Source organism: Pygocentrus nattereri, chromosome 20, assembly GCF_015220715.1.
Source record: "Pygocentrus nattereri isolate fPygNat1 chromosome 20, fPygNat1.pri, whole genome shotgun sequence".
NCBI classification, from domain to species: domain Eukaryota; kingdom Metazoa; phylum Chordata; class Actinopteri; order Characiformes; family Serrasalmidae; genus Pygocentrus; species Pygocentrus nattereri.
The window spans coordinates 9,626,539-9,650,025 of record NC_051230.1 but is presented as its reverse complement, the minus strand read 5'-3'; the positions used below and the strand labels follow the sequence as shown (position 1 = coordinate 9,650,025).

At 39.5% G+C, this 23,487-nt stretch overlaps 1 protein-coding gene across 2 annotated transcripts in view; it reads right to left on the bottom strand.

The window, feature by feature from the left end:
- The window catches only part of si:ch211-225b11.4 (thyroid adenoma-associated protein homolog), a 30,204-nt gene that overhangs the window by 4,201 nt on the left and 2,516 nt on the right, over positions 1-23,487 (bottom strand). For both annotated transcript variants that reach the window (XM_017725418.2, XM_017725419.2), the window contains 23 exons: positions 22,296-22,416; positions 21,136-21,278; positions 19,886-19,970; positions 19,374-19,510; positions 19,003-19,200; positions 17,012-17,729; positions 16,067-16,219; positions 14,342-14,451; positions 13,991-14,151; positions 13,559-13,713; positions 13,230-13,388; positions 12,931-13,088; positions 12,561-12,698; positions 12,302-12,406; positions 11,003-11,203; positions 9,412-9,562; positions 8,839-9,076; positions 7,228-7,467; positions 6,340-6,544; positions 5,254-5,442; positions 4,014-4,261; positions 2,810-2,980; positions 2,020-2,286 (listed from right to left, as the gene is read on the bottom strand). In XM_017725418.2, the coding sequence (XP_017580907.2) occupies positions 2,020-2,286; positions 2,810-2,980; positions 4,014-4,261; positions 5,254-5,442; positions 6,340-6,544; positions 7,228-7,467; positions 8,839-9,076; positions 9,412-9,562; positions 11,003-11,203; positions 12,302-12,406; positions 12,561-12,698; positions 12,931-13,088; positions 13,230-13,388; positions 13,559-13,713; positions 13,991-14,151; positions 14,342-14,451; positions 16,067-16,219; positions 17,012-17,729; positions 19,003-19,200; positions 19,374-19,510; positions 19,886-19,970; positions 21,136-21,278; positions 22,296-22,416 (4,451 nt within the window). The remainder of the gene's footprint in view (positions 1-2,019; positions 2,287-2,809; positions 2,981-4,013; positions 4,262-5,253; positions 5,443-6,339; positions 6,545-7,227; positions 7,468-8,838; positions 9,077-9,411; positions 9,563-11,002; positions 11,204-12,301; positions 12,407-12,560; positions 12,699-12,930; positions 13,089-13,229; positions 13,389-13,558; positions 13,714-13,990; positions 14,152-14,341; positions 14,452-16,066; positions 16,220-17,011; positions 17,730-19,002; positions 19,201-19,373; positions 19,511-19,885; positions 19,971-21,135; positions 21,279-22,295; positions 22,417-23,487) is intronic.

Sequence of the window (23,487 nt, the reverse complement as noted above, 5' to 3'; positions counted from 1 at the left end):
GCACTGGTGCGCATTCATGTTGGAACAGGAAGGGGCCGTCTCCAAACTGCTCCCACAAAGTTGGGAGTATGAAATTGTCCACAATCTCTTGGTCTGCTGAAGCATTAAGAATTCCTTTCATTGGAACTAAGGGGCCGAGCCCAACTTGTGAAAAACAACCCCACACTATATCCCCCCTCCACCAAACTTTACACTTGGCACAATGCAGTCAGACAAGTACTGTTCTCCTGGCGATTGTCAGACAGAGAAGTGTGATTGGTTACTCCAGAGAACATGTCTCCACTGCTGTAGTCCAGTGGCGGCACTTTACATCATTGCATTTGACGCTTTGCATTGCGCTTGGTGAGGTAAGGTTTGGATGCAGCTGCTCGGCCATGGAAACACATTCCATGAAGCTCTCTATGCTGTTCTTCAGCTAATCTGAAGGCCACAGATTAGGAATCTAATCAGATCTGAAGGAAGTTTGGAGGTCTGTAGCGATTGACTCTGCAGAAAGTTGGTGACCTCTGCACACTATGCGCCTCAGCATCTGCTGACCCCACTCTGTCATTTTACGTGGACTACCACTTCATGGCTGAGTTGCTGTCATTCCCAATCACTTCCACTTTGTTATAATACCACTGACAGTTGACTGTGGAATATTTAGTAGCAAGGAAATTTCACAACTGGACATCCTACCCTGGAATTCACTGAGCTCCTGAGAGCGACCCATTCTTTCACAAATGTTTGTAGAAGCAGTCTGCAGGCCTAGGTGATTGATTTTATACACCTGTGGCCATGGAAGTGATTGGAACACCTGCTTTCAATGGTTAGGACACACACACACACACACACACACACACACACACACACACACACACACACACACACACAGTGTGTTTTTAATAGAATAAATAAAAAGAATCTCTCACCCTGGTTCACTTAAATAACATTCCAGATCTTCATTAAGGTTGCACAGACTTGTCGGTGCGGTTTAGGATACAGTTTGACTCAATGTGAGCTAAAAAATGAACAAAACTTTACTGTGTAGTTAAACACCCTGGGAAGCCACTGTAGACAGCCTAATTCTGACTCCCCTGCCTGTGCATATACATTATGCAGGCATACAGATGTTATATATTATGCTTGTTATTTATACTTTCTATTTATAGACATATACACATATATATTCAATTTAAAAATGAAAGGTGAACAGTTATTTTATATTTATTTTTAGTTATATTTTAACCTGGTTAAATTAGATATATTGGAGATTTTCTAAGCGAAAATAACTCCACACATCCTAAACATTTTAATGCAGAATTAATGTGTTTTTGCTGAATTGAACATACTGGACAATAATGTTGGCGAATAGTTGACTTCAGCTTCATGTTATTCAAGAGTAGGGGTGGATAATCTTTGAGGGCATATGATTCCCTAAATTTTACTAAAGGCCAGCAGTGAGGTTGCTGAACTTTAATGCTCCTCTACTATCAGACTGGCAGGGTCACCTACAGAGCACTGCTATTAGCCTGATAACGAAGCAGTTTTTTTTTTTTTTAATTTGAGGGTTGTCCCATTTTGTAAGATTTCAACGACTACCCCTTGTAATTCAGTTCCAAGGGGCAAGGTGCAACTCAAAAACAAGGGGTATGGGTACAAATAAAAAATGGGATTGGGCATAAGTCACACTTTGTCCTAAACCATAGTGACAAGTTTGCGAGACCTTAAAGAACACCTGGGCATGGTTTGAGTGGGCTGAGAGAAGTTTTTGGGGTACATTAACTGAAAAGATTTGGGTGACCACTGACTTACTTAGATACATTAGCCTTGCAGCTGCAGCACTAAGAACTGAAGAAACAAAATTTGGCTGAGTGACTACATCCAGGGAAAGTTTTGATTTTTTGCTGTTTCATTCTTTTAAGGTTAGTTGCAAGTTATAGCAGTGTATGGGCAATGAAAAAACTCTTAAAATAAAATAAAAAAAGTAGGAACACCACAGTAAGCATATGTCTGTAGGGGGAGGGGTTGAGAACTCACTGAGTGCGTTTGGCCTCCAGCAATACTGTACTGAGATCACATGCTGGAAGATGGCACACCAGAGCCTCCACAATGCCATCGCTATCCCACAATTCCCTCAGAAGCAGGTCCAGCAGTGAACGCAGTGACTGGTTGATCTGCATGAGAAAGCAGCTCTGTGTGGCTCCGCCTGCTTCAGACTGACAGAGCACAGAGGCGAAGACAGCTGCCTTGGCTCTCACCTGCTGACTCTCATCCTGAAGTAGATGCACACCTACACTGATCAGCCTGTTCCAACACACACAAACACACTTCCACATTTACAGCTCTTTCTGATGTGCAGCCCACTGACTGCCACAATAACTACAGAAACTAAATGCTATCAAACTGCAAACAAACTGATGGCTGTTTGGTGGAAATCAGATACAGACATCAAGGAACCTGATAAGCAGCATGAGCTACAGAGTGGATAGTGGTTTTTAGCCACACTGTTTAAACAATGGTTTTAGTGTCATTGAGATGAAGAGGCAAGTACATAGAACTGGTCCTTGACCTGTCTTTTAATTCACAGAACCATATGAGATCAACAGCTACATTGAGGGTGGCAACACAATAAAAATATGACATTACAATACTTGAAAATATTTTCGCAATTCCTGATACACATCAACACATCAAAGGTTTGCGAGGAGGACAACACTAAAATGTGCAGAACAGAGATATGCTATGGAACAACTGACTTACTTGGCCTAAACATAGATGGATAAAATTCAAAGGAATTGAGTTTTAATGCATATGTACAGAAACTCACCTTGTGCTGAGGGTCTTTAGAGTCGGGCTGCCCCTTAGGCTCCTGGTCACTACTGCAGCACCACTCAGGCCTAGAGCCTCAGCACAGGCCAGTCGCAGAGTCTCAGGAGCTTCAGGATGCCTATGCGTCTCCAATAACGCACACCAGCGCTGGAGCAGGGCCAGGTCCATACTGAAATACATAAAGAGATGCATGTTTCTACCACCATAGGAAAGATATCATCTATGAAATTCAGGATAAAAAGGATAACACACACACACACACACACACACACGTGTATATATGTATTTAATGTGTCCAGCCCTTGCCCTTACTACAGCTTCCAGTCCTTTTCGGGAGGCTTGTTTTATATTTCCATAGAAATCTGCAGGGATATTTTTCCATACTGCCAAACTTCAGTCTTAAATGTTGGTTCCATTTTCTGCTTCTCATGATCTAAGTAATCTCAAACATATTCAACAATACTGAGGCCTTCATCCTTTGTTCTGAAAACAAGCATGATGTTCCATCTATTTCCTTTCCTCAGTAAAAGCTTCTTGAAAGCTACACAGACTCATAGCACTGATCTGTCTGCTCACAGCAGAGGGATGGACAGAAACACCTGTGGATTTTTTTCAGATCTGATGCAAGTGCTGTTTATCTGATGGGGATCGTTTTGGAGGTTTACCAGGTCTTACATGGTTGCCAGAAGTTTCATTTTCTCTTGATCTTTTAATTACTTTTATTAAAACTCCAGTTTTGGAAACAAGTTTTTTCCTTTATTTTCCTTTGGCTTTGCCTTTCTTAAGGAAGTGGATTACCTTATATCTGAGCTCATTGGAAATATTTTTCTCCTGAAAAATCAATAACTTGTACTTAATAGCCTTTTAAACTGGAAATTAAATAAAATAAGGGAAGTATCTTACTTTTGCACAGTATTCTAAAATAACCTTAGAAAAGTAGAATGTACTTAAAAGAAGTATTTACAAGGTTTGTAAAAATGGTAATTCAGATGAATCAGTTTTGGAAGGTAATACATTTACATATCATTTAATAATGATATAAAAATGAAGATGTCCTTTTTTTTACTCAAAATAGCTATTTTTGCATGTTTAAATCTGCTTCATTACATTATTGTATAAACAGTTTTCCTACTCATATTCAGTGTATACCAAAATATTAAAATTTAATTAGTGTTGAGATTACAACCTATAGGGAAACTCACCTTTGAGAAAGGAGCAGACTGACAGCACAAAGAGCCTGCGAGAGCAGCTCTGGTCCTCCTCTATTGTCCTGCAGATCCTCCAGCAGAAGATCCACACAGTCTTTCATCCCTGCCTCCTCCAGTACACAGAGGAAAGGCCCAGGCTCTGCTAGACCCAAAACATGTGGTGTCATGACTTCCACCAGTGCTGTTAAATACGCTCTTTTGTACTCCATATCTTGGTCCAACAGCGCCTCCTTCAGGTTGACCTGCACACAGCACAGCATTTCAGCAAGAAGCTGTTAACTAGCCAGGAATCAGCTGATCTTGCCTATGGCCTACCAAAACCACTACAATCAAAACTCTAAGAAAAATTTTAGAACAGCAGGTTAGATTATTTGTTCACTTCTATCCAAGTGCATGAAAGCAAGTAGACTACTACATGTACATGTAGTGAGATTAAGTGCACATTGTACACAATAGATTCACAATGTAGTAAAGTGCAGTGCTCAAGGTCTTTAGCTCTATGGCACAGAAATCCCTTTCACAACATCACCTAACATTCAACATACGGGATGGAAACACTTTGAGACTGTGGAGATGTGATAGCCTGATAAGGTTTATTATAAAGCCATTAGTGTGATACACAGAGAGCTGAATTCTGAATTATGTGTGTGAGTTGGGTGAAAGTTCACTACAAACAGCTCCCTCACAATGAGAGCAGGGCGTAAATGCCTGCCAAGACCAAGCCCATTCTGTTCTGGACAATAGCTGTGCTAATACACCCTAATCAGGTAAGAACAGAAGCAGTGGACCAAAGATCTCCAGCATGATTTAAACCTCTCTGAGCAATATATTACAGTGGATTTCTACAGCTTTAATTTCCTTCCATTGTGATGAGTAAAATAATAAAGAGAAACCGACTACCACATGCCAAAGAGCTAAGCCCTTGCCACATTCAATTATAGAACAACTACTGTGCCCAAAACCCTATAGAAAAACATGTATGACATACAGAATGAAAATTTGAACTGAGCCAGTTTCCCAGTCATGGATTAAGCCTAGTCATGGACTTCACTCCCAATGTCAACAATGAATCACCACTGAAAAACATTTTTAGTCTATGCTTAGACTTAATCTGGACTTGTACAATCGGCCCTTTATGTATAAACATGTTGCCTTAAGTGAAATTACACAAAAGTAATAGCTCTGTCTGCATAGTTTAGCTACAGTGTTTGTTAGGTGAAACCTTAATGCTCACCTGGAGTGCTCGCATTACCACCTTCTGTGGGCTGGTTCCTCTCAAGCTCCTCCCTTCTTTTACCCACTTGACTAAGGACAGCCGTGCAACTGTGCTCTCACTGGACAGGTTCTGCCAGACCTGGCACACCCACTCTGGATCTTCACACAGGAAGTACACTGCACTTTGGTGGAAGGCGGCGGAACCAAGCTGAACAGAAAAAGTGGGACAAAAAAAAGTTAAGGAAGAAGAAGAAAGTTAAGTTGAAAATATCTCACATAATACACGTGCAAAGCCTGTAAGCTCCAAGGAACGGAAAATCAGTAGACTGAAGTATCTTTGAGCTATTTCAGATATCTCTACATTGCCATTCAAAAGCCTGGAATTATTATTCAAAATCTTAGAATCTGCATTTTGAAAAATTCCAACCAATTTGCAGATGAAGATAAGGCTTTATTGGCATTCGCATCACACGCAGTACATGAGGTGGAACAAAATAGTGTACTCAAGGTCCCAGTTAACTCCAAAAATTAACAATAAACAATAAATAGAAAGTGCAAATAACAGCAGCATGAAACACAGCAGCATGAGTACGAGGTAGAAGGTGTACAGCTTAATACTGGTAATGTATAAAGTGACATGTTAAATCGCTGCAGGTGACCATGTCAAATCGCTGCAGGTGAACAAGTCAAATATGTCAAATCGCTGTAGGTGAACATGTCAAATGGTTTTAATATGGCAGTAGTATCATCATGCAACATAATGCAACATCACAGGAGACAAAGAAAATGTGATGTTCAAAATGTGATGACCAAAGTGACTGAGAAAGTTGAATAACATCAAATTATAATAAAAATAATATCTAGAATGCTTCATATCAGTTAAAATGTTTAAAAATAGCACTAATGTCTAATGTAGAATATTTATCAATCTATTGTGTATAACTTTAAAAAAAAATAAACACAATTATTCTAAACAAATAATCATTCACATGACAAGTGAATCAAATCTTGAACAACAGTATATAGCCTCTGTTTTCTGCAACACTCCAACTTTCCTTTGACAATTACAGGTTCAATTAGAAGGCTGACGTAGCATTCTTTTCACCTCCAGTGTGTGTGGAGCTCGATGTATCTCCTCCAGCAGCAGAGAGCACAGGTGGGAGAGGAATGTCTCAGAACAGTTCTCTTTCAACAGCCTCACCGCAGACACATACTCCTGCCTTACTAGAGGACACCGCTGCTCTGGGGAAGCGAGCCACAGCCGGGCCTCCAAATCCTCCACCACACAACAGAGAGAGGACTGACAAGGGCTGTAGACAGTAAGACGCTTTAGAGATTAGCACCTAGCAGCAAAAATGGCCACTTTTTTGTACTTACAATTCAATGACAACAACTTAAATACAAAAAATGCCTTCTTTCAAACCTACAAGTCCACAAAATGATCATCCAAATACATAATAAACCTCAGTCAAGAGACTTCTTAAGAAGTCTGAAAAGAGAAAAGTTTCTGAAAAAGAAGTTTTTTCTTTAAAAAAACAAACAAACAAACAAAAAACCCATAAAACTTTAAAATGAGTTATTTTAACAAATACACATCATTGGAGAGGACAGTCCCTCCAGGAATGTGCGTTCACAAATTCAACTAATCCTAGTATTACTTAAAAGAGCTTGTAATGGCCTTTTTTGGAATATTTTTCACTGTGTTGATTGCTGCAAAGAACATTATTGGCGGAGTTCTGATTAGTTCAGAGTCAGACTGCCCTGCTTATTTTGCTTGCAATTAGTTTTGGCGTAAAATCATCTTTTTTTCTTTTGTCAAGCTTTAATACAGTGTTATCATTTAATACAAATATACATAGATGTTATGTGGGAAGAACTACACACAATCATTTCAAGCAAAAATAAAGTCACACAACAAACGCTATGAACATCTTTGTCAGAAGCTGTCAGAACAGTTGTTTCTCCACCAGCTCCATCTGTATGGCGTACTCACTTGCCAGTGTGCAGTGCTCTGACCAGGATGGCCTTTATCTGTAGGAGTTGGCCGTGTACGCGGTTGTGACAGCATGGGGTGTCCGGTGACTCTGGCAGCTCTCTCACCAACCGCAGGACGCTTCCCACATACTCAATGGGTGGTATCAGAGCAACCAGGGCTCTGGATGACATCACTCTAACTGCATAGACTGGGCTAGCGGCTAACTGGAGTAACGGAGGCAGGAAGTCTGACAGAGCGCTGAGGAAAAGATGAAGAAATCATTTTCAACAAAAATAATTCTCCCTCAGTAACGTCTACATTTCCTCATCTCCTGTTAAAACTGTCTAAAAGATGGGTAAACAGATCTCTCCATGTTATAAAAGACAGTGGTGTGACAATGGTGTGAGTGAGTGGGTGGGGCAGATTGGTGTCAGTATTCTGAATGAAAATTTGTTCATCCCCCTGAATGTCTGGCAGGGTCTCTGAGGGATTAGAAAATACAGTTTGATCAGGCATATGCTGACTCTCTGCCTTATGTATCTGTAGTATACTTTGTACCTTGCCATCCTAAAAGTTTGCAATTACCATTCAAAAGCCTGGAAGCATCATTTTCAACAATATAAAACCTATTTTACTGCAGATACATGTTTATACAAAATGATTCTAAGATTCAATGATACTGCTACTATTTCATAGGTTTCAAAAACCTGCAGCACATTAAGAACTTCTACACAATGTATTGCAGTTAATATTACTGTTAATATGCTGAACTGAACATACTGCAGAAGAAAAAAAAGAGAAAATGCAGGTTGTGCAAAATTTAATGTACACTCACCAGACACTTTATTCAACTGTTCAATTGCTTGTTAACACAAATAGCTAATCAGCCAATCATATGGCCACAACTCACTGCATTTAGGCATGTAGAGGTGGTCAAGACAACTTGCTGAAGTGCAGGCCGAGCATCAGAATGGGGCAGAAACGGGATTTAAGTGACTTTGAATGTGGCGTGGTTGTTGGTGCCAGACAGGCGGGTCTGAGTATTTCAGAAACCGCTGATCTACTGGGATTTTCATGCACAACCATCTCTAGGGTTTACAGAGAATGGTCCGAAAAAGAGAAAATATCCAGTGAGCGGCAGTTGTGTGGACGAAAATGCCTTGTTGATGTGAGAGGTCAGAGGAGAATGGGCAGACTGGTTCCAGATGATACAAAGGCAACAGCAATTCAAATAAATAAACAAAATCTCTGAGGAATGTTTCCAACACCTTGTTGAAAGTATGCCACAAAGAATTAAGGCTAGCAAGGTGCAGCTAATAAAGTGGCCAGTGAGTGTATGTCCCCCCAGTATGTTATAATCAGCAAATAAATAGAAATTGTGCACTACAATTGAGGAAAAATACCATATTTATGTTTGTGGATGTGTCAACAAACCATGTAATTTGACTGGGGTTTTCAAACTTGTGCATAAGACTATACTTATAATACCTATTAGAATCTAGTTTACAGCATTACAATACAAACTGTATTTTTACCGAATAAAATAATAAAAAGTATTAACACAAGTGAGTCTTAACTTGTTAATGGTAATGTCATTCACAATTCAGCCAAGCTCTTTCTAACCAATACCGTGTTTGCTCCTGGGCTCCAGGCTGAAGCTTGGCCAGCAGTGTGAGCACAGGGTAAAGGGAGGGATGAAGACTCAGTCTGCTCTCATGCAGATCCGCGGCTGCACTCTCTAGTGCTACCTGGAGGAAGGGCTGCAGGGCAGGGTAGTGACTGAAGAAGGCCGGCGGAGACATGCTGTACTGGGCGGAGACATCCTCTCCAGCAGGCCGCTGACCCAACATCCGAGTACAAAGAGAACCTGAGGAATAAAAGGTCAAGAACAACAATGAATTAATAAAAGGAAGTAAAGGTTTTTTTTTAGTTTAGATCTAAAAGCCTGTACTCTTTGTGTTCTTATCACTGCATGCATGCAACCACATGCCTTTGGTTTTATCCCATTCACTAACAACACTGACAGCTTAACTTAACCAGTGAAATAATACCATTAGTATAATCCAATACATTTTTACTGTAGATTACTGAATCTGGCGGTGGCATTAACCAATCAAGCTGAAAAAAATTAGTGATGATTCTATTTTGCTGGTAAAATATGTACAGACAAAGCTGCTCCATAATGCAGCAGGCCTCACATACTGTAGAGTTGCAGAGCAGCATTTCTCATGGCCCAGCAGGGGGAGCTAAGGAGTGTGAGAGATAGCATGGTGATAGCAGCGGCGTACTGAAGAATATTCAAACCCAGACTGGAGCCCCTCATCAGCGTCTGCAGCGTGTGAACTGCACACACCTAGAGAGAGAGGGAAAGAGAGACAGAGAGAGAGATGTCAACAATTTCATTATTAGCCACTCTAGACCAATCAGCCATAACATCAAGACCACCTCCTTGTTTCTATGCACATTGTCCATTTTATCAGTTCCACTTACTATATAGGTGCATTTTGTAGTTCTACAATTAAAGCCTGTAGTCCATCTGTCTCCCTGCATGCTTTGTTAGCCCCCTTTTCCCCCGTTCTTCAGTGGTCAGGACCCCCATGCACCCTCACAGAGCAGGTATTATTTGGGTGTTGGATGATTCTCAGCACGGCAGCAACACTGACGTGGTGGTGGTGTGTTAGTGTGTTGTGCTGGTATGAGGGGATCAGACACAGCAGTGCTGCTGGAGAACAGGATAAAAGGGGGCTAACAAAGTATCAGAGAAACAGATGGACTATAGTCTGTAACTGTAGAACTACAAAGTGCATCTAAATAGTAAGTGGAGCTGATAAAATGGACAATGAGTGAAGAAACAAGGAGGTGGTCATAATGTTATGCCTGATCGGTGAACGTCATGTGTTCTGCATTTGTCAGTCATAGGACTGCAAGGGTCAGTCAATTACACATTGATTATTACAGAAGAAAAATTACCTAAAAAACAAAGTACTCCATATTATTACTATTATTATTATTATTATTATTATTATTTAACAGTAAATTTGCATGAAATTATATAGTGATAGCACTGATGTTTCTGCTTCATGCAAGTTATTGCAAGTGAAGTGCTGGCAAAGGTAGGAAGTAAAGTCTTAGTTCTGAGTGGATTTGTTTGATAATTCCAGCCAAGTTATAACTAAATTACAACCATGCCTGATCAGTGAGTAGCATTCATACCGCAACAGGTGTTTGTTTTAATGGTTCTTCACATATTTTTTGCCTTTAACAACAGCCTAAACTGATTTGGTACATCTCATGTCTGGTGGGTGAAGCAAATGGAAAAAACAAATTTGTGGGATGTATTTAAAGATCAATTATACATATGTGATGTATGAAGCTATAAAACTCAGACCAGTACTTTGTAACCCCTGTTCTGACAGACTGCAATACACTATAGGAAGTGTTGGGGGCGATATAGCTTGTTATATGTTGTTTCCCCACACTTGTTGAGCAGCTCTAATAGGATACATGCTGACACGGTGACAGGCAGAAGACATTATGGCTTGCAACCATGAGAGGAACTACAGAACACATAACGGTTCAGTTAATAAATTTATCAAATCAAACAGTCAATACATTTACTATTTATTCTCCCCCTATAATGCAGTTTCCAACCTGCACTTAGTCTCCTCCTATCAAAAAGAATCATGAGTGTAGAGTGGCGTAATTCAGTCAGGGTAATAAATGTTTTATTATATGGTTATGGAAAGTACAGAAGCATGCTGAATAACTATAATGATGAATAGCGAGGATGTACCTGTGGAAGGTCAACTGTTTGGTCCCAGTCTTTGGGCACAGGGGCCCTCGCAGTCTCTAACAGGGTGTTCACACTGTGGGCCAGCAGAGGCCGAGAAGCACCACTCTCCTCTGCAGCTAACACGCCTAGAATGAGCATGGGCAGCCCTGCTGCACGTCTCGTCACTGAGGTGGCACGTGGAGACTGAAGAACATTCAGACCCTGCACAGACAAGGAAAGAGGAAAATAGAGGAAATTAACTCATTTTAAGGAGTGAAACATTGGGTTCTACTTTATATTAAGTGTCTCTAATAACTGTGTAGTCAAAACTGAAGTTGACACACATGTGTAATTACATGTGTATTACACAGTAAGGCTGTACTACTTTAATCCACTTGTAACATTTACTAAGTCATCAGTAGTTACAGTGTTGTTGCATATGGTATTCATGTGTAACTACACAATTATTAGAGACAATATAAAAAGTGGAACCAAACATTGCAATAAATAATATGGGCTGACACTTGATACAGTCAAAATTTTATGTGACCAGCTCTAATTAATCAACTGACGCACCCTTTGTCTGTTTACTGGCTATTTCTTTTTGATAAGAAAAGTCTATTTACATTTGTCCACTGGTACTTACTGCTTTTCACCAAACTTTGTATACACGACTCCAAGAGAGCAGTCACATGACTTTATTCTATTTCACATTTACATTATTTATTCATCAAATGTGTTTGGATTCCAATTCTTTGCAAGTGTACAAACTTTTATGCCTGTTTTGTATTCAATATTTGCCTTTTGTATCAAAGCTTTTTATTTAATGTGCAAATACATACACACACACACACACACACACACACACACACACACACACACACACACACACACACACACACACACACATATATATATATATATATATATATATATATATATATATATATATATATATATATATATATATATACACACACACATATATATACACATATATATACACACACACACACACACACACACACATACAATGTCTATGGAAACCTAATTACTGATCTTATTCAGTTCTCAACTTCCACATTTCTTAAATTCAAGTGTCTGTTAATTAGCTCTTATTCTTCATCCGTTCTCTTATTCTTCATCCGGTTTTTGTGATATCCTCACACTAAAAGTACTAAGCCATTAAAAGTCTCAGAACTCCTCAGATCAGTGGTGTCTGTCAATTAGAATATTGAACATGTGACGTGTGCTCACTCTCAGCCGTCAGACTTCCTGAAATAGTGCATCAATATGAAAAAGCTCTGCTTGGTAAAGTACCTGCTGTAGTATATGGCCAGGAATCTCTCTGAGTTCTGGATCAGAACTGGCAAGGAGAGCAGCACAGAACTTAGTGAATCCAATACAGCAGCCCTCCACTGCCCCCTGCAGGAGACAGAGAAGGTAACATGCTGTTAAACACTGAAGCACAATGTGGTGGAGTAAGAACAGTTATACTTGCCTGCAAACATTATTAAAAATATCAATTGTGCAATTGAAACTGTATCAAAATTAAGTTAAAGCTGTAAATCATGTTTACCCAGTGTCTACATTTGAGAATAATGTCCGTGAAAACTTTTGATGCCCTCTGCAGGTCTTCCACAGTTAGCAGTGGTGTGTCTTTACAGGGCACTGAGAGAATTCTCTCCACCAGCGAGCCCAAAAAAATCCCCATTTCCTTTGCAAGAAAAAAGACATGTATACTGAATATTAAAAGGCAAAATTAGAAACAGTAAGGTTCATCAAAGACTTCATTCCACATATTTTAGAGCCTATGCATTCATGATTTTAGGAAAACAATATAGCAACGTAATCATTATAAACTACATTACAGAATATGCTTTACAATCTTTATCTTTAGCTTATGAGGTACTTAGGAGAACTGATTCCATTTCCAGGCCTCTACCAACCTTCAGTGTGACCCAGCAGCAGGTCAGAACCAGACTGTGTTCTTCAGATAGCAGCACATTCTCCTCCCCTTCTTCATCCAACCTTGCCTGACCTGTCCCACCTTTACTAATCAGAGAGCTTATGGCATTTCCCATGTCGCAAAAGGACGGGGGGATCTCTGGAACAGACAAAAATTAAGCTTGGATTGTATAGGAGAGCAAAAACCAACAGTAATAAGTATACAAACACAAACTCTTTATTCATATTTGATTGACCTCCCAAAACCATTCACGTCTTTGAGCGGCTGGTGTGCGAGTACCTCTGTCTTCAGCATGTTGGTCTCCATAAAGCACGCCCAGCAACAGCAAAGTGATCTTCTCCAGCAGGGACAGTATCTCTACTGTCATGCTGTGGTCCAGAGCTTCAGCCACAACTCCAGGCACTTCCAGCAGACACCGCTGCAGAGCACTTACTACACCTACAGACATTCAGGTACATACAAACACAGCACCTTTAAGAAAACATGATGTCGGTCCATGCTGTCAAAGTACTGACAATACTCTCAATATGCCCCGATTGTTTTACCACTATGATATCACTACATCACCCTTTTTAATGCACACTGGAGTGGACATTAGTCTATGTTACCGTGTAGAGGTGATGAGCGTGCAGCGAGCAGCATGTCATCTCTGGCAGTAATGTATTGCTGCGCCAGGCTCTTCAACATGTGTCCAATCAGCTTGTCTGACTGCATCTGACCCTGCTTCTCACCTCCCACCACCAGACCATCCAGAGATACACACCTACAGCACAGAAGCAGCTTCATGATGAGCATGAACAGCAATGTTTTCTGAAAGCCTTTTGTAGCTACTTAGTAGATCAGTAAATCGAGTTGTCTGCCTTAATACTGAAAACAAAAGCACTGAAGGACAAAACACATTTCAGATTGAACAAAATGAAATGGACTACACTAAAACACTGTGGGTAAAACACTGCTGGACAGAAAAGGCACTGACAGAAACAAACACATAAAACAGAACATAAAAGCTTAAAGAAGGATTAGAACGCATGTTAACTCACTTCTGCAGCAGCAGCTTGACTATCACAGCCCCCATCTGGGCCTCCTGCACACGCGGGCTGTGGAGCAACCTCTGTGCCTGGTTGAAGAGCACGTTGACCACATCAGGCTGGAGAGAGTGAGGAAAAAACCTTGCAAGCAGTTCGGCTGCCTGCTCACGGATCTGGAAGATGACAAGGTTGTTTTTTTCTCTGCTTTTTTCAAATAAAAAGTATGAATCTCGTTTGCAATTTTACAAGCTGTCTTTCTAATTTTCTTTCCAATTCATGAAAAAATAGAGTGCAAATTAGGAAAGACAGACCGTTTTATTTTTAACATTGTACTCATTTGGTTTTGCTGAATTAGATGCATACCTCATTGGTTGCATCTTCCAAACAGCCAATCAGGAGCAACTGTCTTGATCTGGAGAAGAAATCCCACTTACCCTTGTGCCTTGCCCACTGTATCAGAGCAGCCATGTTAGCTAAAAAGAAATATGCAGTTTTAAAGAAATAGTTCAGTCAAAATGCTTAACAAACATTAGCGGTCAGTAGTCACCCAAATAGCTCATATCATTTGCATGAAAATATAAATGCCCAAACTTCTTTCAGCTAGCTCAAAGAATATCCAGATCTTTATTAAGATTGCACAGGCTTGTTTATGCGGTTTCGAACATAGTATGACATACTGTGTGCAACACCTCTCAGTTTGGCCGAACACTGCAGACAGCCTCTTTAGACAACAGGGTCTGTATTCTCAGACCACTTCAGGGGTAGGAGTACTGATCTAGAATCAGGTTCTGTGACAATTCTGTTGCTGTCAGAAAGTACAGAGAAATCTGATTCCAAGATCAACCCTCTAATTTAAGATTGCTTTGTGTTGTGAATACCAGCTCTGGTGTTGTCTGAAATGGCTGCCTATAGTGGTGAAGTTTTGTTAATTTTGTTCAGTTTTGTTTGGCTAAACTTGGTCTCTTGTCACCTCAAGGCTTAACTACTGCAACTCGCAACTGGTTGGTCTTCCTATGCAGGCCATCAACCTTGGTAACCCATTCAGAATGCAGCAGCACGGCTCGTCTTTAATCTTCCTAAGTTCAGTCACATCACTCCACTGCTGTGCTCCCTTCACTGGCTTCCTGTAGCTGCACATATCAGATTTAAAACCCTGATGCTTGCCTATAAAGCAAAAAATGGACCAGCCCATCCCTACCTGATGGCAATGGTGAAAACTTGAACTGTACCTTGAGCCCTTCAAGCTTCAAGTACAGATCGGCTTGACCCACCATCCTTCAAGACTCGTGGAAGACAAGCATCAAGACTTTTCTCTGTGCTGGCACCCAAGTGGTGGAACAAACTCCCACTGGATGTCCAAACAGTATCTCACAGTCTTCAAACACAGATTGAAGACATCTCTTTATACAGCACTTAATGAGCTCTGAGTTAAGTATTTACTGTAATGTATTGTACTGCACTTATTAAGACGTATTGTATTGCATTGCACGTTTAACTCTGTTCCTTTTCATCCAGGTAATAACATGGACTTTGTTTCAAGCAGTATCTGAGCTCAGGACTGGCTTCCTCTCTAACCTATTTCCAACTAGCCAAGATACTTTCTCTGAGCAGACAACAATGCACTTTTTGTAATGCGCTCTGGATAAGAGCATCTGCTAAATGCTATAAATGTAAATGTTCATTTTTATACTATGAAAATGAACAATACGGAATCTGAAAACACACTGACTATTCCGTACAACCTTAATGAAGATCTGAATGCTGTTTAAGTGGCTTGAGAGAACTTTTGGTGATGTATTTTTACAGAAACAATTTGAGCTATTTGAGTGACTACTGGGTTTTAGTGTTTGTTAGCAATGTTAGCCTTGTGGTTCCAGTACTGACCTGAAGAACCAAAATTTGGATGCTTTGGTTGACTACATCTATGGTAAGGTGGAAAAATGTGTAAATTAGATTTTTTTGACAAACTACTGTTTTAAGGAACACCATGTTAAGAACAGAACAATAACAAGCAACAATTCTGAAGATATTAAAGTAAGCAGTTGAATTAAAGGAAAATATCTGCTGAGGCTGTTTTTTTTTTTTTACCTGGTGGCTGACCCTTTTTCTTGTCTGGGCTCCAGCAGTCTGAGCAGGTCTCCAGAACTGCACTCAACAACAGCAGAGCCGTCTTCTTCCTTTGGAAGCTGTTACCAGGAACCAAGCTGACCAAAGGCAGCTGGGCCAGCCAGTCTACAAAGTCTGTGGGAAGATACTTTCCATAAATTTACTTGGTTATATTCAAACACATGAGTCGTTAAGTAATACTGATTGTCACAGCCTTTTAAATGTTAAATAGAACATGCATATTGAAAATCAGGGGATAAACTGCTTACTAGAAAGTATGATCTCAGGGTTTAACATGATGGCTCGGCCAAAAATCAAACGTACCTTGTTTTTCCCTGACCCAGATTTTAAACAGTTACTCAGTCTTTTGCTTTATCTTTACACTGGAACTAAGGCTAATGTAGCTAACACTTAGTGGAAGCTCATAATTACCAGTTAGCATTGTGCAAACTGCATGCATGGATCATCATACTTGCCTCAAATCATGTCAAGCATCTCAAACAGCATTGCTTTTGTTGTTTCTGACACTGTATGGCATTCTTTTCTCTACAAAGTGGACAAAAATGACCACTGAGATGTCAAAGAGGCTGTTACTATTCAACAAAATACTGACTTTTTTAAGATAAAGGCATTAGATATAGTGTCAGCAATCAAAAAGCAATCAAAAAGTCTATTTATGGTTTGAAGCAAGTGTGTAATTATTTAGGCTAACTTGTGGTCATAAGCTTCCATTACGCATTTGCTACACTAGCCTTGTAGCTCCATTGCAAAACTGCAAAAGCAAACTCCAGACATCAAATATGTCTTTCCTGACTGACTACTTTTGGGGGAAAACTGAAGCTTACCAAAGCATCACTTTAAGAAGCCAAACAAGGAAAACATCTTAGACTTTAGCAACAAAAACTGTTTAATGTAGCAGGTCCGTACCGACTCCTTGTTCAAGCTCCATTTCTTCTTCCTCACTCAGCCCTCTTTTGTTTTTTTGACTCTTTAGGCTTGCCAAGCAGCTGTCTCGAATACGCACAAGGAACCTCCTGACTCCTGCTTGGAGGTGCTGGCGAAATGGAGATGACTCGCTGTTCATATTTAGAGGTAAGAAACCCCTTATGGTGGAGTACTCTACTTGCGTTGGGGCCTCTTTAGTCTTTGGGCTACAGCAGAGAAGGCTGAAAGCTGCCAGTCGGACACTGTCGTCCAGAGAGGACAGAGCTAGTTGCAGGGTCTCTATGGCAGTGGTGCTGTTCGATGCCCATGGTGAACATCCACTGGCTGCTCGCTGGGCACTCATGATGCAAGCCCAGGCTCTGAGGTTTCCTGGGGTGGAGAGGTCAAGAGCAGACAGAAGGAGGTCAAATGCTCCAGGGAAGCAGCGCAGTGTGCAGGGCAGGAGATAGCTGGAGGCGTTATTCTGCAGTAAAGTCACATCAGAAGTCAAAGCTTTCAGGACAGCAGGCTGCCAACGCTGGGCCCACTCACTTGCCAAGAATGGCTCAGTAAGCAGTCCATCCTTCGATGGACCAATGGCAAGCTCTCGTCTCTGTTCCTGAAGGAGGGATTTGTAGATTTCAGAGGCACAAGGAGCAAGGTGATTGGTGGAGAGGCACTTTAGGATATGAGAAGGTAAAGCAGGATACTGTTCTAGAACCTGAAAGAGAAAATGCCACACGCAGACATTGTGTTACACAGTTAGGACCCTAAGCCCACTCCCTTGGACAGGTTTCCCCAATCCCAGTCCTACGGACATTTGTGTGCTTCCTTTTAAATGACATATCACCTGATTTATCTAACTCATTAACAAGCTGTGATAGGTCAGATGTGTTGAAGGAAAGAAAAACAGAAAAATGTGAGCATGGTTTCTCCAGGAGTTACTCTGGGGACAACCTCCTGAGGACAATCTTAAGAGTAAAAATAAAAATCGTAATAGATGATGATGGACTAAGCATCCAGTAGTGACACTGATATTACCTTGGATTTCAGAGAGATTCACACTTTTGACTTTTCAAGTCATCTAAAGACACTGAGCAATATAAAAAATTAGTATTACTTTAACCTACAGTCCACAGTGTAGATGGCAATACTATATAAGACAAGCAACAAAATTCAAAATGTTTCATTTAAAATTTATTTTTGGAAACATCAAGAAGTTAATTAATGATGTACTGTAGTTATTTATTATTTTTGCTCTCCAGACAAAAAAAAAAATGTTGCATGCATAATTTCTTCTTTAATACTTGGTTAAGCGTCCCCTTGTCTTAAAGGGCCGTATTCTTCATACATTTGGTTTCGGTGGTTTTGTTATTTTATCTTTAAGACTGACCTATGCAAATATCTTCTGTTCTGAGTGGCTGCCTTGTATTGTGCCTTGTTCAAAAAGCAGTCTGGGCTGAAAGACTTTTTATAGACCACTGTAGTCGTGTCGTCATTTTGTAGTTGTCACCATGTTCTTATGCCCATAGTAGGAACTCTGGGTCTAAGCTTAAATTTCTCTATGGGCAGAATGAATAGGGTTTTCGAAAAATCGTCTCTATTGCACCCAGTGTTAAATAAAATGTTCAGAATCAGATGTTTTGACTTTGAGCTCTCTTGAGTTTAGAACTTCAATGTTGTACATAACTAATTATGCAACTAATTTGCAGCATTAGTGATTACTTGTAGACTTGCAGCATAATTTCACACATCTTTTTCAAACATCTGGATTGTTATTCAAAACTTCTGAACTCTAGTACATATAAACGTTCAGACAGCTTATGAATGCAGTAATATCAAATCAAATAATCAAACCACTGTTTACAAACTACTGGTTTGTTAATTAACATCTAAATAGACTTAAATAAAACAACATATGGTCGCAGACTGACATGATTTTTCAGCTCTTTCTAACTAGTCATACCATCACACACAGAACAGAGACATCTCACCTTGCCTGTCCCCACATATGGCAGAAGGGCACTGAGTGGTGAGTATTTGGCCTTGGACTCCCAGGGCAGCTCAGCAATCCTATGCAGTAAGTCCACATAAAGCAGTTTTTCAGAGTCCTCAGAATGTCTGCAGTCCAGATCATAGACTTCCAGAAACAGACAGAAGGCAGTGCGCACTGACTCAGAAACACCTTCTACCTGCAGATACATTTGGAAATGAAAAAAATCAACAAGAACACTGCCATACAAAAACCAGCATGATCTTAAAGTGTTGTATTGCTTTGATCAAAGAATACAAATGCATACATTGGTGGGTTTCTCTATTTGCAATATTAAATCTCCAGAAACATGCTGAAGTCTGAAGGTCTTACCGGGCTCTCTGCATTGTTCCAAATGATTTGTGTGAGTGTGTGTTGCAGGCTTGAGCCTTCCCCAAATAGAGGAGCACCAGTCACCTCCCAAATCTCCGGCAGACATTCTTTCACACTTTTCAGCCACATGATAAACACTGCAATGCAAAAAATAGCTTGATTTCCATCCAAAGGATTGACCACAACTTTTCGAAACAAAAACTGCTCAAACAGCCCTACAATTGTAAGCAGAAGCTTTAATGCCTGTGGTCAAATAGCATTTTGTTGATTTTCTAGGTGGAGAAAAGTTAACACGTTATCTACAAAGAAAACACAAATATGGCATTAAATATGGAGTTTAATTTTGAGAAAAATAAACAAACATCTTGTGTGATGATTCCAATGTGGGGAAAAAAATTCTAATAATTACACATTAATAACAACAAATTTTCCTTATTAGCAGGTAATAAGAAAGTCAGGGAAGCCAAAGGTGAACATGTTGTGACATACATGAGGTATGAAGCATAAAGTACCTTGAAACACATGATACTGATAGTCCAGTTTCTCCTTATGCAAAGCAGAGATGAGAGGAAATAATCCATCCAGGAGGAGACATGCCTGAGAAACATAGACAATGACGTGTAGGAAGGTGGAGAGGTCAGTGCTTTTGCCACTCTTTTAGCCAGGTGGCTTATTCTATTGAAATGGAAAGATGAGTTCCCACCCACCTTCAAACAGTGGATGAGAGATTTACCGCATTATGTTATAAAAATCTGTGGCTGGTTGAGGTCACAAGCTCTAAAAGACTCGGCAGCCTGTCTCATCATATGTAGAAAATATGGATTTTTAAATTTCCCTTTGGAAATTTTGCATTTTTTTCTCCTCCATCATCACTAATTTCTTCTTCTTCTTCTTCTTATTATTATCTAGTTCTGAACAGATATACTAATTGAATTACCTTCTATGGTACAGTGGTGCAGTACAGATATGGTGTTATTGGGAGGGTTATGGTTGTTCTTTTTTATTATCTGAAAACAATAAAAAAGAAAAAAGAAAGTATACGGAGAGCAAAGCAAATATCCTCCAATACCAAGAACCAATAAAGCAGACAAAAAATTTAAGCTGCATGATAAATTCATAAAGAAGAAGCCTTATGCAAAGATCTATATCTATAAAGCAGGTTTATCAGCTGATGATTTTAGACGACTCAGCTAGTGATTTTTTGAAGCTTTGCTTTGAGTGCAACAAGCAACAAAGACAGCTGTACTGTTTATTATTAGGAGGGCACAATCAGAATCAGCCAAGATCGGTCCTGGCAGATTTTTGCTCCAAACACGGAATCAGCAATCAGACGATTTCATTTTTACTTTGGCCGATCTGTGTTGTAATTTTATGAGACAATTAACACAAGGAACGTAAATGCACTTGCACTGTATTTAATTGCTGCCGCTACTAACATAATTATAATTACTCATTGTGCTAAACAGCCAGTTCTTTGAACCTCTTCCTTTGAACACAACACATTATTTAATTCCTATCACTTAAGAACTTAAAGAGCAAGTACTGGGCTCACTCACCAACATAATGTATCTCAACATAAAACAGCAAACTTGGTGATTTCAGCATATTTAGTACATAATATCATTAAAAGATTCAGAGAATCCGAAGAAATCTTTATGTACAATCTGACCAAAATAAAAATAAATAAATTGTTTGATTGTTAGGCCAATAATGAGTCTAGCTAATCCCAATTGTGCCGTGCTAGTGCAATACACTGACATACCCCTTTCTTGCTATGACTACTGATGAGGATGTCCTTCGTGCAGCAGGTCAGGATCCCTCTGCCTATAGCCAGTCTGTCCACTCCATCTGTTTCTCTGGGGCAACAGTCTACCTGCAGACCACCTATTGTCAAACTCCATTGCTCTGCACACACATAAACACACATTTATGAAAATTATATTAAACATTAAACATTATATTAAACCAAATATAAAATATCAACAAAATTAAAAAAATATATTTATTTGTGCTCTGTAGAAAACGTGTTAACTTACTCAGTTATAAAATTATTAAAACATGCAGTTTTGCCAGGGATGTTTACACCTTTGTATATGACTGTATAGCTACATCACATCTTTCCATTATTATGAATGAATTAATGATGCCATCAAGTGAAGAGGGATCTACATCCCTGACATTATGATTCTTTAGAAATGAATTTCTTTGATATAATTCAGAAACAGTACTGTAAAATGCACTGAAAATATAAATGCGACTAAAGGAATATTTACATAGTTGTGTATTCCATTTAAAAACAGCTGTATGAAGAGTGCACAGGTTATTTATTATTATAACTGGTTATAATATATTTTAACATATGGCAATGAACTGATTCATTTTTACAAAATTTATCTGACAAAGCATGTAAAATATGCCAATATTGCGCATGCTTTGTCAGATATTTACACACACACGCACGCGCACACGCTCACACACACACACACACACACACACACACACACACACACACACACACACACACACCTCAGTTCCCAAATGCTTACAGTGCTGTTAAAAGAAGAGGTGATGCAACACAGTGGTAAACATTCCCCCGTCCCAACTTTTTTGGAACATGTTTCTGGCATCAAATTCAAACCGGGCATATTTTCAAAAAACAACACAATTTCTCATTTTCAACATTTGATACTATTTGATAGTACTATCTTCAATTAAATATAGGGTTTACATAACTTGCATATCATTGTATTCTATATTTATTTATTGTGAGATACACACACACACACACACACACACACACACACATATATATATATATATCCCACGGAATCATCTAAATCAGTGCTATGTTAATATATACAGTACTGAAGGCCAGATGGCTCTCGCTCGTGTGATGCTTGTGCCTGATCTGTTCTAGCTCACCCCCGCTGGTAACCTGCAGCAGACTCCAGGCAGATGAGCCTCCACTCTCACTGTCTGTTGCTGTGGAGATCAGCATGGCAACTGCCGTTCCTGCTAGCAAGCGGGTGTCCCTGTTGGAAGTCTGAGAAACATAATCCAGAATAATTCAACATAATAACATATCCAAAATGACACACATGGATGTGCATGGAACTTATCAAGACATAAAAACCATTTCTGTATCACGGCTATGTACGAAACGGTAAAAAGCCTTGTGTTGGTGTAGGCCTTAATCAGCTAGAAGGTGTCTGTTTTTTGAAGCACAAACACATTTATTTCTAAGAAGTCAGTCTTGTAAATTACAATCACAAAACACGTATACAATACTTTTGGTAGAGATGGACCGACATAGAATTTCTGTGCTGATCACACTAACAAATAATTAACCCTTTTCTATGGCCGATACTGATATCATATCAAGTAAACATTTAATTTTTACAATAATTATATTGACTAAATGCATAAAACTATTGCTTTGAAATCAGACGTCCTTCATGAAGGATTTCCATTTTCTTTAGCAAGTTACAACCACAGAGGCAAATTCAAAAATGAGGCAGAAATAGGATTAATGTTGTTTACTTAATGGTTACAGCAGAGGATACAACACATTATCATTGAAATAGGCTGCCTCTGACTGGACATGCACAGAATTTTTGGAGGGGGCCATGCAAACCTAAACCTAACTATCTCTCCTTTAAGCAGCTAGCTAAAAATACAAAATTTCAAGAGCACCATTCACTTTTGTGCAAAATAAAAATAATGAAACACTAACAGCTACTTACATCAGAACTGCAAGTACATTTTTTTGTGCACTGAAATACTGAGAAACATCAGCATTTCCCCAACGGCTATAAAGGTTACTCAGTTAGTTAGTTGCCATCCCACCCAACCTGATACCAGTCTATTAAGTTTCAAAATAAAAACGTCCTGCCACCAGACGGGCAATAGGGGCTCCAATCTTCTGTGTGTGGGGAAGTGGGGTTATCCATGTTATGCATGTGAGATCAAAACATGAAGTGTTTACTAACAGTTTGTAATTATCATATCAAATCCCAGTATTGGGCTGATGACAGTAAATCAATTTTATCATTTACTAACGAGTAATATATTAGCTACTGATAGAAGGTGCACTCAAAATTTCCAGAAACACAGC